General features: G+C 57.5%; 1 protein-coding gene across 6 annotated transcripts in view; it reads left to right on the top strand.

The window, feature by feature from the left end:
* Positions 1–17,943, top strand: part of BCL9L (BCL9 like) — a 31,152-nt gene that overhangs the window by 8,902 nt on the left and 4,307 nt on the right. For 4 of the 6 annotated variants that reach the window (XM_037736723.1, XM_037736722.1, XM_017523465.2 and 1 more), the window contains 6 exons: positions 7,593–7,694; positions 8,951–9,336; positions 10,003–10,122; positions 14,976–15,186; positions 15,339–15,423; positions 15,503–17,792. In XM_037736723.1, the coding sequence (XP_037592651.1) occupies positions 7,593–7,694; positions 8,951–9,336; positions 10,003–10,122; positions 14,976–15,186; positions 15,339–15,423; positions 15,503–17,792 (3,194 nt within the window). The remainder of the gene's footprint in view (positions 1–7,592; positions 7,695–8,950; positions 9,337–10,002; positions 10,123–14,975; positions 15,187–15,338; positions 15,424–15,502; positions 17,793–17,943) is intronic. The other 2 variants (XM_017523468.2, XM_017523467.2) reach the window with 1 other exon arrangement.

Genomic DNA, 17,943 nt, shown 5'->3' with positions numbered 1-17,943 from the left:
ATGTTGGTGATCGTCCTCACTTGATTAATCAGAGTTCTTCACAGGAATTTTTGACCCTCCCAGGGATTTTGGCAGGAAAGAACTGATAGTGAGAAGAGGGAGTGTGGGGGTGGGGAAGAGACAGGCTTTCCAGCACTCCAGATTCCTGGATTCTAATACCCCTCCAGACCCACTGTTTGCTGCCTCCACTTCCCCACCGTTGGTGCCCACTGACATCTTTATTGCAAGTTTGCCAAATAGCCAGGGGCCTGGAGAAGGCCCAGGTTGCTTAGGACACGTCTCCCTGCCTATCTCCAGGCTTCTCAGGGCCAGCCCTCCCTCCCTGGGGCTGTTTGCTCAGTTCAGCTCCAGCACTCCTCCCACTGCCCCATCCCCTGCTGCTCAGCTCTCACCAGGCAAACAAGGCATTCCGTCCTTAAATGGCTTAAATGGCCGCCTCCTCTCCTTCCTGGCCTAGGGGTCAGGGACCTGGCTTGGGGAGAAAAGTGTCAGTGTAAAGCTGTGACCTGAATGGCAGCTGTTAGGAGTCTCTCAGGGCCCTGGGCCCCCGGATTCCCTGTGTCCTGCCTGGGCCTTTCCCTGAGGGGCAGTGCCCAGGCCTGGGATAATGTGGGGGAGGCCTGCCTGGCACCTGCCAGACACAGATGATCGGGAGGGGGCATCCTGGAGCCCAGAAGGGGAGTGGGTTTATATCAGCATCCACAGCGTGCAAGGGACACCCTCCAGAGTCCTTCCCTGAGCTGCAAGGGAGAGTGTGGGCACTGCTAGGAAAAGTTCTGCCTTTCTGCCTTATCCCTGTGTGCTGGCAAGGGAGAATGCTGAGTGAAGCCTAGGATGACATGGTGGAGGGGCTGAGGCTTGGGAACTTCTGAATGAGCCCAAGAGTGGGTGGCAGGGATGAGGTACCCACAATTAGGTGGGGAAGCTATGCAGACAGGTGGGTAAAATCTTCCGGGTACTAAGTTGCGGTGGAAGTACCTAGGATCCCAAGGCCCCTGGCTCTGAGGCCTGGAACTTGGCTAGCAGGTGCCCTCTCTGGCTTGGTACCAAGAGGGGTAGGCGGATCCCCTGGCCCTGCTTACCATGTTGCTCTGGATCCAGAGAGGACACCTCCCTTCCATGGGCCTGAAGGATAAGGGCTCAGGGTCTGCCTGGGCCATGCCTCACTGCTGGGTTGGCCATGCCGCCTGTGCCCAGCCCCTGGGGCCTGTTCCTTGGGCAGGCTGGGGCTATTTTTGGGATCGGGCTGGGGCTCTGGGGCTGGTTTCAGATGTTCCAGTGTGAACAGGAGAAAATGGGAACAGATGGCTGGAGGGTTCTGATCAGTGGGTCCTGCTGGACGCAGGTTATTTTTAGGGCCTTGTTAACCCTTTGGGGGCTTGTGGGGCTACCTGAGAGATAGAGTCCTCTCTAGCTGAGAAGATAACAGGTCTTCTCCCTGAGACTTCTACTTTCCAGAACTGCTTGTCAGTTGTTCTTTCTCTCCTAGACTTTTCCTTTGAGATCCATGGCAAGAGAGTAGGCTTAAGCTTTCTTCCAGCCCAGGTACTACAGGGTGACTGCCAAGGGGGCAGGCAGGGAGAAGGGTACCTGGCAGAGTGGAGGCTGGCTCTCTTGAAGATAAATCCCCCTTCACTTGCCTCCTGGGCTTTTGAGACATAGTCCTGAGGCCAAGAGAACGGACAGCCGCCCAGCGCCTCTCTGGGTTCATGTCCTGGGTTTGAGTGTGTCAGTAAGCCCAAGATACCCCAGGAGCTGGCCTCTGAGAGGAGAGCAGAGGAGGAGCCAAGTCTTTGTACTTGGTACGGCTAATATGACGCCCACGGGCCCTATTAGCTTGGACACTCAAAGGGCAAATATCTGGACAGTGCCCACTTTTACCAAAGGCCCACATATTTGGGTGCTATGGCAGGAGGTAAAGATGAGGACATCAAGGCCAGAGGTGGTTTGTTGAGGGCTGATGTGTCTTAGGCATTGTGCCAGTTTCACTACTGTTACCTCACTGTATAAAATTATTCTCGTTTTGCAGATGAGGAAACTGAGGCTCAGAGAGACAAAGGGAAGAACAATGCTCCATAGCTGAGAAGGGGCAGGGTGTGATGTGCACTGTCTGACTACAAACTTAGTTGTTTTGTTTGTTTTGAGACAGAGTCTCGCTCTGTTGCCCAGGCTGGAGTACAATGGCGTGATCTAGGCTCACTGCAACCTCCGCCTCCCAGGTTCAAGCAATTCTCTCTGCCTCAACCTCCTGAGTAGCTGGGATTACAGGCACCCGCCACCACGCCTGGCTAATTTTTGTAGTTTTAGTAGAGATAGGGTTTCACCATCTTGACCAGGCTGGTCTCAAGCTCCTGACCTCAAGTGATCTGCCTGCCTCGGCTTCCCAAAGTGTTAGGAGGCCTGTAATTTGGCCTCTCAAATGCTGGGAGACTTGTAGTGGCTCCTGTAATAAGCGTGAGCCACTGTGCTCGGCTTTTTTAGTTTTTTTCTTTTTTTGAGACTGAGTATTGCACTGTCACCCAGGCTGGAATGCAGTGGTACAATCTTGGCTCACTGCAACCTCCACTTCCCATGTTCAAGCAATTCGCTGCCTCAGCCTCCTGAGTAGCTGGGATTATAGGTGCCCACCACCACACCCAGCTAATTTTTGTATTTTTAGTAGAGATGGGGTTTTACCATCTTGGCCAGGCTGGTCTTGAACTCCTGACCTCGTGATCCGCCCATCTCAGCCTCCCAAAGTGCTGGGATTATAGCCGTGAGCCATCTCACCTGGCCTTCAAACTCAGTTTCTTATTCCACTGCATCATACTGCCTGCCAGGGCCCCAACCTGAGAAGGCAAGGCCACCAGGCACCAGACCTCCTTTGGAAGCAGCTTTACTGAATGGGTGTGGGAGAGGAGGCCTGGAGACAGGGGACCCTGCCTGTCACTGCTGTCACAATCCCCTAAACCCTTCTTGCCTGAGGGTGCCAGAACTGACACCAGAAACCCCATGTGGCCTTCCTGTCTCCCCTGCAGAGGATCACAGGCATACATCCTGTCTCACCACCCCCACCCCTCCCAGCCTGGCCCACGTGCCCCTGCATCCTGGAGGGTCATGGCAGTCTGGATGTTAATGTGGGCAGAGCCCATGGGGCCCCCAGGTGCTGTTAGTGCCAAGAGTGTGGGCCAGCAGGCGAGGTGAGGGGCTAGGACGAGGCCTCTGCCTCTGGTCATACCTGGGGAGAGAGGAGAGCGGGCGGGCAGGCGGACGGGCACTGGGTGAGGTCCCACCGTGGTGCGCTTGGCTGTGCCAGCAGTCTGCTGCACTCCACTCCTCCCACAATGGCCCCATTGTTCCCAGCAGCCCGGCAGTTTGGAGGAGGTTCCTCGGCCACCCCTACCCCCTTAAATAGGGGCCAGATTAACCCCTTGGAGGACTGAGGCCAGGTGAGGGCCCACAGGGAGATGCTTTGCCCATCTCTGCCTGTTCTGGGAACCCAGGCTTGGGAAGTTATCTTCTACCCACGTGAACCCAGCAACAGGCCACCTCCTGAGATGGGAGTCTTCACTGGGTAGAGAGTGGCACCTGGACCATCTCCCACCCCTACCCTGGTGCAGGTGCCAGGGGACAGGAAGTACCAGTGGGGTGGAGGGCAGAGACCAGATATATTTGGGCCAGTGGGGCTAATTCCAGCCACCACTGCCTGCCCTACTGGCTCCTGAGCTCCTTTCCTTCCTGTGAAACCAGAGCTAGGTTGGGCCTAGCTCAGGATTTCGGTGGATTTAAAGAGGCAGCACCATCCCTGCCAGCCTGGCTTCCTCTCCCCCTCCCCAGGTAGGGTCTGGGGCAGAGAAGGGACTGGAGAGCTTCTTGCTCCTCCCTCGCCCTGGGCTAACCCCTGGTCCTTGCCTCTGTTGGGGTACCAGGCTTTTGGCACTCCTCTCTCCCAGAGCCTTGGGCGGGTGGGGTGGGCGGGGGTGGGCTGTGGTTTCCTGTGTTGGTTGTTTGTGCCTGGCCCAGAGTGCCCGCCGCCTGCCTGGGCTTCCTGCCCTGTCTTGTTTCCTTGTGCCCCCCACCCCCTCTCCACCCCTCCCCCTGTGGGAGGGAGCAGCTGGGGATTGGGTAGCCGTCTTTGGGGGCACCCCAGTGCCAGGCCATGATTGCTTCCCAAGGCCCAGACACATTGACAATGACTGTAGGAGCCAAGAGAAGCAGGCCTGTCCAAGCAATGCCACTTGTCCCTGCAGGCTCCAGAAGGGACAGTGGGCCAGAATGGGCAAAACGGCCAATTGCCCCCCAGTACCCTGTTCAAAGATCCCAGACTAGAAAGATCTGGGACCAGCAGTTTCCATGGCCCTGTGGAGCTGGGGTTGTGTGACATTACCCTGGGGCTGCAGGTGGGGTGGGGCTGGAAACTCCCAGGGAAAATCTCCCAAGCAAAAATGGCTGATATGCATGGTCTCCTTTGGCACAGGGTGGGGGGAAGTGGGGAGAGCTACTAGGAAGCAGGGCCATGGGAAGGCCCCCTGAGCCTGGAAGTCCCCACACTGAGGGTCCCAGAGCAGCACCTTGGTCCTTGAGCAGATTTCCTGCTGGGCTAAGAATCCTTGACCTCCCCACCCACTGAGTTACCACCTCAGGAAAAGGAAGTGACCTGAGTGCTGGAGAGAGCTTCTGAGGACCAAGGGGTCCTGACACCCAGGAGGAAGGGGATTTGGGACCCTGTCGTCTCAGGCACTGTATCTCCCTGAGCCAGAAGCCAAGTATCTCATTTGTCCCCAGCAGGGCCCTGAGCCCTCTCATCACAGGGGCCCCTGGTAGCACAGGGTCATAGACCCTCCAAAACATTTTCTTACTGTCTCTTTGGGGTGTTTTTGAGCAAGCCAGTCAGACTCGTGGGCCAGCTGGTGAGCCAAGCAGAGGCTCCCAACGTGGGGGCAGCTGGAAGCAGACAGGTTGCCACTGGATGTGTGAACGCCTGCCATACCTGTGGTAGCTGTGTGGAGCAGAGTCGGTGTGTCACACCTGGAGGCTCTGGGCATCTGGGCCTTCCTCAGCTCCATCCCCAGGCAGGATCAGGTCCACTTTAACCCTTAGCAACCCTTAGGCTGCCAGCCCCTACCCTCGTGTTACTAGGGGTGGGGATGGGGGTGGCAGGTGGGGGAACGGATGGATATCTCAGGCCCTTTGTCAAGCCGCCTCCTCTCCTCGGGGCGCATTCACTCTCCTGGTATGTGCCTGGCCCTCCACTCAGGTGACTCGCACCTGCTCCCTCTTTGTGAGCTCGCTGCTCCTCCCCACCTTACCCCCTAAGAGGGAGGCAAGGCGTTGTGTTCCCAGAGCCCCATCCCTTTGCTTTCTCCCACCCCAGGGGCTCCTGGCCTGGTACTAGGAAGCCCCCTTCACTGGGTACTTTAAAACTGCACTGGCTGGGATCAGCTGTTTTGCTTCCTGTCACCAGGCCTTCCAGGTATCTTCCTCCGAGACTGTGAGTGTGTGAAGGAGGAGGGGTCTTTGGGAGCTGGGTCAGACTTCTGAGGGGCAAAGGGGGGAGGTGTGAGATGGGAAAGTCCTGACTCATCCACGCTTGACTCAGCTCGCCCTGCGGCGGGGTGGGAGAGAGGGGGTGGAGTCCCGGAGAGGAGGGTGACTGGGAGAGTCTTCTGGGGAGGAGCCTAGGCCTGAATGGCCACTAGAGAGGATTTTTAATAGCCCCTTCCCAAATTCTTACAGGTCCTCAATTTTTGAGGCTGTGAACAGAAGAGGTAGTGAGTGGCCCTTGCCCTGCCCCTGCCCGCTTACGGGGGGCCTGGGCGCTGTGGCCGGAATGTGGGAAGCCTACCTAACTGATGCAGGTTCAGGGGAACAGTCATGGCTGGGGTGGCGAGGTGGGTCACTGCAGTGTCTGGAATGAGGGACCCCACACTGCCACATACTGGTTATGTGACTCAAGGTTACATCACTTCCTTTTCCCAGACCTCAGTTTCCTTGTGAAATGGGGTCGATCCTTTTGAGAATCAGCGAGTAGGTGAAGGGAGAGCCAGAGACGCATGCCAGCCAGGAGCCGGCTCCGAGCCCTGGTGTGTCCAGTGACTCCAGCCTCTGCCTCTGCTCTTTCCTGGTTGTGATGGAGAAGCTGAGGGTGGCGGGCTGCTTCCCAGGCAAGTCCTGGACTTTGGAACCTTCCCCCAAGAGCCTTCCTCCCCCAGAGACAGGGCTGGAGTGGCAAAGGGCAATGTGCCCTAGGGTTAAGTTGGGGTTAGACTCTCCCAGCGTGGCAGGTGGGGACCCCTCACCTCGAGGTCCCCGCCCAGCCTCCAGCAGCCCCGCAGGGAGTAGCAGGAGTGTGCACCGGTGTCTGGCCGGGCCTGTCACCGGGACGAAGCTCCTGGGCCCAAGACTCCTCCCCTTTGACCGGGATCGGCTGCTGGAGGGCGGGTAGGGGAGGCGAGGGGGGAGCCAGGGCTGGGGGCGGTTGGGTGAGGCCTCTGTGTTTATGTAAGTCTGTTGCTGTATCTATGGCCCTGTGCGTGTTTCTTTGTGACTACCAGGCTCAACTTTCTTCGGCTCCCTTGTGGCCGGCCTCAGTCTTTTCATCTGTTCAATGAGTCCGGGTGTTCCCACTCAGCCCTCGGGCAGCCCCGGTGTCTGTCTCCGCGGCTCCCGCTTCGGCCGGCGCTTCCCTGGCCTCTGGCGCGTCTCTAGCTTCCTGGGCTCCGTGCGTGTCTTTGTCTCCCTGTCCACGTGTGAGTTGTGAGTGTGTGTGTGAGTCAGAGTTCGGGTGTCTGTGGGTCTCTGAGCCCCTGCCGGCAGCACCCAGGGCTCGCCAAGCTCTTGCCGGGCCGGCGCGCGCCCAGCCCCTGGCGGGACTTGTCCGTGTATCTGTCCGCGCGCGGGGCCTGGAGAAGCACGCTGCAGTCCTGTCTGCCTCCCGCTCGCTGCCTCGCTGGCTGTCGCTCGCTCGCTCTGCCTCCCCGCCAGGGCTCTGCCGAAGGGGGCGGGGTGGGGGTGCAGGGCGGGGGGAGGGGAGGCTCCTGCATTCTTGCGGTCGGGGAGGAATCCGAGCCAGCCTTACTGGTCTCCAGAAGAGCCCAGCTGCAGCCCCAGGGCCCCGCCAGGCCTCTCGCTGCCCGCCCGGGCCTGCTGGGATGGGCACGGGCTAGGCCTCGAGCTGGGAACAGGGAGGGGCGTGGCCCCCATCCCGGGCCTCCTCCACGGCTGGAGCGCCCTGGGGGCGGGGCGCGAGGGGTTCCCCACCCTGGGTGAGGGGCGCGTCTGGGAGCGGGAATCCCTCAGGGGGCCTGGGCAGACCTCACGTCCGCCCCACGAGGCACTTTTGCTACCTAGCCTTTTAGTGAATTCTGTCTGTGCCACCCGTCGGGGCGGGGGCTTGCTGGAGACTGCAAGCCCCCTGAGGGCAAGGTGCGGGAGGGATGGGGACAGGGCCGGCCTCCAGGATCGAGATCTCATCTCGTAGTCCTCTTTTTCCAGTGCCACCCCACCCTATCCACCTCCCAAGTCCCAGGGCTGTTGGGTCCTCCCTTCTCCCCTCCCCCTCCTACACCCCCTCCCCAAGTCACGAGTTTTCTCTTTGGGGCTTGTTGCTGCAGTCCGTGCTCCAGTACCGAGTACCTGGCTGGGCCCTGGGCACGCACAGGGGCCGTAGCCCCACTGTGTGTGGGAGCCATGAGGATCCTGGCTAACAAGACAAGGTGTGTGGGTGTCGTGGAGGGCGGGATGTGTGTGTATGTGTGGAGTGCGGGAAGGGAAGGGTCCAGTGGTGATGGGGCCCAAGCTGTGCTGGCTATAGGAGAGGAGCCGCCCTGGGCACTGGCTCCCAGGCCACCAGTGGGCTAAAGGGGTGTTAGCAAGGGAAGGTCTGGCCCGAGGCAGGAGGCGCAGCCAGCCTTAGAGCCTGGGCCCCGGGGGCAGAGGGGACTGGCAGCCAGCTATGCCTGAGGCTTCTGGTCCCTTCTAACTCTTCCCTCCTTAAAATGGTTTGAGCAGACCCCCTCCCACCCTACTGTGGGGTCCGAAGGCGGCCTCTGGCCGCAGTCTAGCTGGAGGTGGGAGCTGGAGTGGGGGGCGGTGCCTGCCTCCCTCCCCCTCCCCGGAGAAGCCGGCAGACAGGGCCAGGCGGCAGCAGCAGGACAGCAGAGCTGAAATAAATCTGAGCTGGTGTGGAATGAGGGGGGATAAATATCCTCTCCAGTGATGTGATCTTTCCAGCGGCTATTAATAGGTCTCCGGGGAGGGGGAGGCGGCGGGGGGAGCGGGCTGGAGCTTAAAGGGCCCGCAGCCTAGGCTGCAGGAATCCTTGGCTTCAAGCTGCACTGCCCATCTGCTTGACACACCGCTCCCCTCCCCCTTTCCTCCTGCTTCTACCTGCCGGCCTGGCCTACCGGGCCACCCTCCTCAGACCTTCCCCTCCGGCTGTCTGGGCCAGTGGGTACACCCTCGAGTGTGCTTTTCCCCACCGCCCCTGGGGAATGAGAGCTAGGCATGTGCAGTGACCCCCAGGTCCTGTGGCCCTTCTCTGCTGGTGCTGGGACATACGGGAGTTGAGGTCTGAGACCTTGGAAGGAGTCTGAAGACAGCAGATCTTAGAAGAGAGGATGCTTAAGTCCGATACAGAGGGCAGGGTTGCCACAGAAGCTTGCAGGCTGATGGGTGTTGGGGCTGGGGTGGGCGAATTCTGCCAACTCTAGGCCCTGGTTTCCATTCAAATTGTGGGGGCTGGGGGGTAGAGGGTTTTCTCCATCTCCACTTCCCAAGGTGGATAAGGGCCTCGGCCCTTGTCTGAGGAAGACATGGAGGAGGTAGGGAATAGCTGCTGGTGGTCTTGAGATGCCACCCATTTCCCCCATCCTTCCCCATTATGAGGGGAGGCTGGAAGGGTCAATTAAGCTCTTGGCCTGCCTAGCCCCTAGCAAGGTTAACTTTTCACATCTCTCCTACCTTCTCCCAGGTTACCCCACCCCAGGAGGAGAGAAGCTCCAGGGAGCCCGCCGCTGTCCCCCCGCGGCCATTGCCCCCCTGCCCCAGCCAAGCCAATGCACCCAGAAAATAAATTGACCAATCATGGCAAGACAGGGAATGGCGGGGCCCAATCTCAGCACCAGAATGTGAACCAAGGACCCACCTGCAACCTGGGCTCGAAGGGCGTGGGGGCGGGGAACCATGGGGCCAAGGCCAACCAGATCTCGCCTAGCAACTCAAGTCTGAAGAACCCCCAGGCAGGGGTGCCCCCTTTCAGCTCTCTCAAGGGCAAGGTGAAGAGGGAACGGAGTGTATCTGTGGACTCCGGAGAGCAGCGAGAGGCTGGGACCCCATCCCTGGATTCGGAGGCCAAAGGTACCCCATTTCCCGATCCCTAACACCCTACCATCCCCTATAGTCCAAGGCTCAGATGTTCTGGGACATGACCTCACTGCCCCTTGCTTGTCCAGTCCTCATCCCTCGTTCTTCAGAGTTTCTGCATGGGTACCTTTTAACACCCACCAACTGGGTCATTTGGGATTGGGGTTGGCCATGGTGCCACCCATGCAGGGGCCACACAGAGTGGTCGGACTTCTGGACCCCTTCCCCTCCTGCTTCCCCGTCAGAGCTCCAGAGGGGGAGAGGGAGGTCCTGTGGAATGAGGAGCAGACCCCAGACCCACACACTTCCCAGGAGCCTTCTGGTATCCCGGCTAGTGGGAGCCCTTTGGGAGCAGGCTCTGGGGCCTGGAAGAGTAGCAGCAGCTCCCCCTCCCCCCCCCAGCCCTAATTAGAACCAGTTGTGGTTGGGGATTATGCTGTACTTGGTGTTGGGGGGGGAGGGGAGACAGGCATGGGGCTATAGAGAAATCAGAAACAAATGGTGGTGTGGTGGGGGCCACGGGCTGGCGAAGTGCCCACCATGGCCTGGGCAGTGCTCTCTAGGGTGGGGCATCCCAGAGGATGGGTTTGGGAGGGACCCTGGGTGTAGGCGAATTGGGGCCTCTGGGCACTCACTCTCTCCTCGGTCCTGCTTGGGCAGAGGTGGCGCCCCGGAGTAAGCGACGCTGTGTGCTGGAACGGAAGCAGCCGTACAGTGGGGACGAATGGTGCTCTGGACCGGACAGTGAGGAGGACGACAAGCCCATTGGGGCCACCCACAGTGAGTGCCTGCACATGCCAGGGTGCTGTGGCCTGTGATGTGGGGGGGGGCGGGGGTGGACTTGAGAGGACTGAGCCTGGGCAAGAAACGAGGGCCTGGGAGCCCAGGATTTTTCTCTCCCATCCCACCTTTCAGACTCTGTCCCTCCCTACACTGCAACAGCCTCTCCTCTGCTTTCCAGAGGCTCAGCGGCCCCCTCTCCCTAGGACCTTAGATGGGGCAGAATGGAGTGGCCCCCTTCCTGGTCACTCACCTACACCTCTACCCCTGAATTCCTGGCTTATGCTGCCACCTACTGGTTAGTGGAGGGAGGGCGGTAAAGGTCCAGCGTCCCTGGGAGCTGGACAGTTGTTGGTTCTGCTGTGCAAAGCCCTGCTAAGCCTGGGTGTGAACTGCCACTTTGCTGTGTCTCTGGTGCCCTTCCCTAACCTCTAATTGACTCCTGGCAAGTACCCAGGGTGTGTCATCAGGACAAGGAATGGGTGTGGAGGGATGCCAACTCCTCCTCTGGTTCTTTTATGGAACTGCCTATAGTTTGGCCTTCCATGAGTGATGGGGAAGAGCCAGACATCACCCCTGCCCCTGGGAAGCTTGTACACATTTATTTATTTATTTTTCCTTCAATGTTTATATCTTTTTTGAGGGAGAGATGTAAGAAACTAGCCAGAGAGGCTGGGTATGGTGGCTTTCACCTGTAATCCCCACAATTTGAGGGGGCGGAAGCTGGCGGAATACTTGAGCCCAGGAGTTCAAGAACAGCCTGGCCAACATAGGGAGACTCCATCTCTAAAAAAGAGAGAGAAAGAAAGAAAGAAAGAAAGAAAGAAAGAAGTAAAGAGAGAAGAGAAAGAAAGAAACTAGCCAGAGATTGTTAAACTGTGAACTTCTTGACCATAGAAATTGGAGTTAATTGTCTTCCCCCATAGCCACCACCTCCAGTTCACTTATGTCACATCAGACTGCACCTTTTTTTTTTTGAAACAGTGTCTCATTCTGTCGCCCCAGCTGGAGTGCAGTGGTGCAATCTTAGCTCACTGCAACCTCTGCCTCTTGGGTTCAAGTGATTCTCCTACTTCAGCCACTCCCCCCCACCACCTGCCCCCGAGAGTAGCTGGGATTACAGGTGTATGACACCATGCCCAGCTAATTCTTTTCTTCTTTTTTTTTTTTTTTTTTGACAGAGTATTGCTCTGTCTTCAGGCTGGAGTGCGGTGGTGCCATCTTGACTCACTTCAACTTCCACCTCCCAGGTTCAAGTGATTCTGTTGCCTCAGCCTCCCGAGTAGCTGGGACTACAAGTGTGCGCCGCCACGCCTGGCTAATTTTTGTATATTAGTATAGATGGGGTTTCACCATGTGGGCCAGGTTGGTCTCGATCTCCTGACTTTGGGAGGCTGCGCCTCAGCCTCCCAACGTGCTGTGATTACAGGCGTGAGCCACCACACTCGGCCTAATTTTCGTAGAGACAGGGTTTCATCATGCTGGCCAGGCTGGTCTCGAACTCCTCACCTTGTGATTCACGCCTCAGCCTCCCAAAGTGCTGGGATTACAGGTGTGAGCACCGCACCCGGCCCAGACTGCACCATTATAGAAACTTTGTGGGTTTTATTTATTTATTGTTTAGAGAGAAGGTCTCTTTCTCTCTGACACCCAGGCTGGAGTGCAGTGGTGTGATCACAGCTCACTCCAACCTCAAACTCCTAAGCTCATGTGATCCTTTTGCCTCAGACTCCCAAGTAGTTGGGACTCAAGCATGCATCACATCTGGATAATTTTTGTATTTTTTGTAGAGACAGTCTTGCCATGTTGCCCAGACTGATCTTTAACTTCTGCCCTCAAGCGATCCTTCTGCCTTGGCTTCCCAAAATGCTGGAATTACAGGAGTGAGCCACTGTGCCTGGCAAACATGGAGAAGTACAAAGTAGAAATTGCCAACATCCTATACTCAAGGCGACCTATACTCAAGTGACTATTTTATTTTATTCGTACGGGCCCTTAGATTTTTTTTTTTTTTTTGAGATGGAGTCTTACTGTGTCACCTAGGCTGGAGTGCAGTGGTACAACCTCGGCTCACTGCAACCTCCGACTCTTGGGTTCAAGCGATTCTCTTGCCTCAGCCTCCCAAGTAGTTGGGATTATAGGCATGCACCACCATGCCTGGCTAATTTTTGTATTTTTAGTAGAGACAGGTTTCACCATGATGGCCAGGCTAGTCTTGAACTCCTGACCTCAAATGATCTGCCCGCCTCAGCCTCCCAGAATGCTGAGATTACAGGCGTGAGCCACCATGCCCGGGCTGCCCTTAGATTTTCTTAAAGAGTTCTTACTGGAGGGGTGATAGAAGTAGACATTAACAGTACTAGTTCTGCCATCAGGCTGCCTGGTTATTTCTGTAAATTTGGGAAACGGCCTCAGTTTCCTCATCTATAAAAATATTATTTATCTCAGGCCAGGCACAGTGGCTTATGCCTGTAATCCCAGCACTTTGGGAGGCTGAGGCTGGTGGATCATGAGGTCAGGAGTTTGAGACCAGCCTGGCCAACATGGTGAATCCCTGTCTCTACTAAAAATACAAAAATTAGCTGGGCATGGTGGCAGGTGCCTGTCATCTCAGCTACTCAGGAGGCTGAGGCAGGAGAATTGTTTGAACCCAGGAGGTGGTGGTTGCAGTGAGCTGAGTTCGTACCATTGTACTCCAGCCTGGGCGACAGGGCAAAACTCTGTCTCAAAATATATACATATATATATTATTTATCTCATAGGGTTGGTACGAGGAGTAAATGAGGTCATACATGTAGCATGTTGGCTTTTATCATTGTTATTGTACTAGAAAATTTCTTGTTGGACTAAGCCCTGCCTCTGTCCCCAAGAGCCCCTCATCAGCCCTCACACATTGAGGTCAGCTCTCAAGCTACCCCCAGACTTCTGGCTCTGCTCTCCTATGTAAAATTGGAGAGATAGGGTCCAGAGCAGTACCATTTTGGGGTGGGTCCATCACAGAAACTTTATCCAAAGAGGGCAGCCTGACACTGGGCCCATGGGAAGGTGGTCACTGCCCTGGCTTGATGGAGGCAATTCAGGCAATTTGTCTCCCATTAACTGAGAATGCTGGTACTTACTGTCTGCAGGCCAGGCACTGGGATTTGTTTTCTTGGCATGGGAATGGGCCTGCTCACTCAAGACCCATTGTAGATGACCAATTGTAGATTTTTTTTTCCACTCTAAGACTTACAGTCAAGTTTATGACCGTGGAACAAAACTTCTCTTGGTGCTGAGGGTAGCTGGCCTGTCTTGAGAGTGTCTCTAGTATGTCAGCTTTTTCTAACTCTTTTTTTTTTTTTTTTGAGACAGAATCTTGCTCTGTCCCCCTGGCTGGAGTGCAGTGGTACAATCTTGGCTCACTGCAACCTCCACCTCCCAAGTTCAAGCAATTCTCATGTCTCAGCCTTCCAAGTAGCTGGGATTACAGGCACCCACCACCACGCCCAGCTAATTTTTGTGTTTTTAGTAGAGATGGGGTTTCACCATGTTGGTCAGGCTGGTCTTGAATTCCTGACCTCAGGTGGTCCACCCACCTCTACTTCCCAAAGTGCTGGGATTACAGGCGTGAGCCACTGTGCCTGGCTCTCTGTTTTTACAATTGATTTTTTACTCTGTGACATTGATTTAAACTTACTGTTAAAAAACATATTTCTGCTGCGCGTGGTGGATCACACCTGTAATCCCAGCAATTTGGGAGGCCGAGGAGGGTGGATCACCTGAGGTTGGGAGTTCAAGACCAGTCTCACCAATATGGAGAAATCCCATCTCTACCAAAAATACAAAATTAGCTAGGCGTGGTTACACAGGCCTGTAATCCCAGCTACTCAGGAGGCTGAGGCAGGAGAATCACTTGAACCCAGCAGGTGGAGGTTGCTGTGAGCTGAGATTACGCCATTGCACTCCAGCCTAGGCAACAAAAGCAAAACTCCATCTCAAAAAAAAAATATATATATATATATGTGTGTGTGTGTGTGTGTATATATATATATATATATATATATACAAAAATTAGCTGGGCATGGTTGTGGGAGCCTTTAATCCCAGCTACTCGGGAGGCTGAGGCAGGAGAATCACTTGAACCTGGGTGGTGGAGGTTGCAGTGAGCCTGCACTCCAACCTGGGTGACAGAGTGAGACTCAGTCTCAAAAAAAAAAAATCTTTGACCTGCCCCCTGTGCAAGGAGGAGGTTAGTGTTTCCATTTTATAGATGAAGAAACTGAGGCTTAGAGGGATGTCTGGTTCATAAAATCACCAAGACAGTGGTGAGGCTGGAGTGAAAAACCATCCATAGTTTGAGTCATCAGCTTGTGCACCCTCTCTGGCTTCTCCCCACCTGGGTCACTAGACTGTGTACACATACACTCACCCAATGTGAGGGCAGCAGGGCTCAGAGAAGGGCTTTGGAATCCCTGCCCTGGGTTCAGTTCTGGCTCTGCACTAGCTGGCTGTGTAACTGTGGGTGAGGAACTTCTTTCCTCCTTTGTAAAGCGGAGTGTGACACATTCCTCCCGGGGTATGTTGATGAGAGGAAATCACACCTGTTAAGTCCCCAGCAGAATCTCAGGCCCGTGGGAGCCTGTGGAAAGGACACATTTTCTCTGTCCCTGCTCTCCACATGGTCACCACTCTTGCCATCCTGGTCAAATAACTAGTCTAAAGCAAGCACTCCTGAAAAGCCACCTGATGAAAACCCCAGATGTTCCTGTAGGCAGGAGCTATAAGGCTGAGAGTAGCAGTGGGAAGGGGTATCAGCTGGTCCTTCCTGCGTCTGCACCGCTTAGCTCCTCTCCCTCTCCTCCTTCCTCCTGCAGATTGTAATGTAGCAGACCCAGCCATGGCGGCCCCACAGCTGGGTCCCGGCCAAACCACCCAACTGCCCCTCAGCGAGAGCAACGTGCCAGGCGCCCCGCACGGCCCCCCTCCTGGCCTTCGGCCTGATGCCCCTGGGGGTGGGGGCGGGGGCGTTTCCGGAAAGCCTCCCTCGCAGTTCGTGTATGTCTTCACCACCCACCTGGCCAACACGTAAGTGCCTGGTGGGCAGGCTAAGTCTCTCTGCCCAGCACCTCTCAGCCTGGGGTCCCGAGGGAGCCTGTGTAGGGGCAGGGTGGGGTGGGTGAGGGTGGGGCTCCCTCCTGCTCACCTCTCTGAGCTGCTGGTGTCCCCACTCCATGCAGGGCTGCGGAGGCAGTGCTGCAGGGCCGGGCAGACTCCATCCTCGCCTACCACCAGCAGAACGTGCCCCGGGCCAAGCTTGACCAGGTGAGCGTGGCACCTGTGAGCAGCGGGACTGGGCGAAATGTCCTCTTACCTGTCTCATGCTCTCTTTGTCCTTCTGCAGGCCCCTAAAGTGCCCCCCACCCCAGAACCGCTACCCCTGAGCACACCGTCAGCGGGCACCCCGCAGTCCCAGCCACCTCCACTGCCGCCGCCGCCACCCCCGGCCCCTGGCAGTGCCCCACCTGCTCTGCCCCCAGAGGGGCCCCCTGAGGACAGCAGTCAGGACCTGGCCCCCAATTCGGTGGGAGCTGCCAGCACAGGTGGTGGGACAGGGGGCACCCACCCTAACACCCCAACGGCTACCACAAGCAACAACCCTCTGCCTCCTGGAGGAGACCCCAGCAGTGCCCCCGGCCCTGCCCTGCTGGGGGAGGCAGCCCCCACTGGAAATGGACAGCGCAGCCTGGTGGGCTCAGAGGGTCTGTCCAAAGAGCAACTGGAGCATCGGGAGCGGTCCCTCCAGACGCTGCGAGACATTGAGCGACTGCTGCTCCGCAGCGGAGAGACTGAGCCCTTCCTCAAGGGCCCCCCGGGAGGAGCGAGTGAGGGGGGCCCGCCAGCACAAGGCCCCCCTCCCCCTCAGCAGCCACCCACCGCCCCTCCTAGCGGGCTGAAGAAGTATGAGGAGCCCTTGCAGTCCATGATTTCGCAGACACAGAGCCTGGGGGGCCCCCCGCTGGAGCACGAAGTGCCTGGGCACCCCCCGGGTGGGGACATGGGGCAGCAGATGAACATGATGATACAGAGGCTGGGCCAGGACAGCCTCACGCCCGAGCAGGTGGCCTGGCGCAAGCTGCAGGAGGAGTACTACGAGGAGAAACGGCGGAAAGAGGAACAGATTGGGCTGCATGGGGGCCGCCCTCTGCAGGACATGATGGGCATGGGGGGCATGATGGTGAGGGGGCCCCCGCCTCCTTACCACAGCAAGCCTGGGGATCAGTGGCCTCCTGGAATGGGTGCGCAGCTGCGGGGGCCCATAGATGTTCAAGATCCCATGCAGCTCCGGGGCGGACCTCCCTTTCCCGGCCCCCGTTTCCCAGGCAACCAGATACAACGGGTGCCTGGGTTTGGGGGCATGCAGAGTATGCCCATGGAGGTGCCCATGAATGCCATGCAGAGGCCCGTGAGACCAGGCTTGGGCTGGACTGAAGACTTGCCCCCTATGGGGGGACCCAGCAATTTTGCCCAGAACACCATGCCTTACCCAGGTGGGCAGGGTGAGGCAGAGCGATTCATGACCCCCCGGGTTCGTGAGGAGCTGCTGCGGCACCAGCTGCTGGAGAAGCGGTCGATGGGCATGCAGCGCCCTCTGGGCATGGCCGGCAGTGGCATGGGACAGAGCATGGAGATGGAGCGGATGATGCAGGCGCACCGGCAGATGGATCCAACCATGTTCCCCGGGCAGATGGCTGGTGGTGAGGGCCTGGCGGGCACTCCCATGGGCATGGAGTTTGGTGGAAGCCGGGGCCTCCTAAGCCCTCCCATGGGACAGTCTGGGCTGAGGGAGGTGGACCCGCCCATGGGGCCAGGCAACCTCAACATGAACATGAATGTGAACATGAACATGAACATGAACCTGAACGTGCAGATGACCCCTCAGCAGCAGATGCTGATGTCGCAGAAGATGCGGGGCCCTGGGGACATGATGGGACCCCAGGGCCTCAGTCCTGAGGAGATGGCCCGGGTTCGGGCCCAGAACAGCAGTGGCGTGATGGGCGGCCCGCAGAAGATGCTGATGCCTTCACAGTTTCCCAACCAGGGCCAGCAGGGATTCTCTGGGGGCCAGGGACCCTACCAAGCCATGTCCCAGGACATGGGCAATACCCAAGACATGTTCAGCCCTGACCAGAGCTCAATGCCCATGAGCAACGTGGGCACCACCCGGCTCAGCCACATGCCTCTGCCCCCTGCATCCAATCCTCCCGCGACCGTGCATTCAGCCCCAAATCGGGGGCTAGGCAGGCGGCCTTCGGACCTCACCATCAGTATTAATCAGATGGGCTCACCCGGCATGGGGCACTTGAAGTCGCCTACTCTTAGCCAGGTGCACTCACCCCTGGTCACCTCGCCCTCTGCCAACCTCAAGTCACCCCAGACTCCCTCACAGATGGTGCCCTTGCCTTCCGCCAACCCGCCAGGACCTCTCAAGTCGCCCCAGGTCCTCAGCTCCTCCCTCAGTGTCCGTTCGCCCACTGGCTCGCCCAGCAGGCTCAAGTCTCCCTCCATGGCGGTGCCTTCTCCAGGCTGGGTTGCCTCACCCAAGACGGCCATGCCCAGCCCTGGGGTCTCCCAGAACAAGCAGCCGCCTCTCACCATGAACTCTTCCACCACCCTGAGCAACATGGAACAGGGTGAGTCCGTTGCACAGGAAGGCGCTGAGTGCTGATACTGGGAGCCTCTGAGACGGGTGTGTCCCTGCTGGGGCTGGGCAGTGAGTCAAGGCCTCTGTACTAGGGGCCCAGAGGTGGATGGCTCTGCTTGCGGGGCAGATGGTGGCAGCTG

Source organism: Cebus imitator, unplaced genomic scaffold (assembly GCF_001604975.1).
Source record: "Cebus imitator isolate Cc_AM_T3 unplaced genomic scaffold, Cebus_imitator-1.0 Scaffold28, whole genome shotgun sequence".
Classification (NCBI taxonomy): domain Eukaryota; kingdom Metazoa; phylum Chordata; class Mammalia; order Primates; family Cebidae; genus Cebus; species Cebus imitator.
This window is presented reverse-complemented; position numbering and strand designations above follow the sequence as displayed.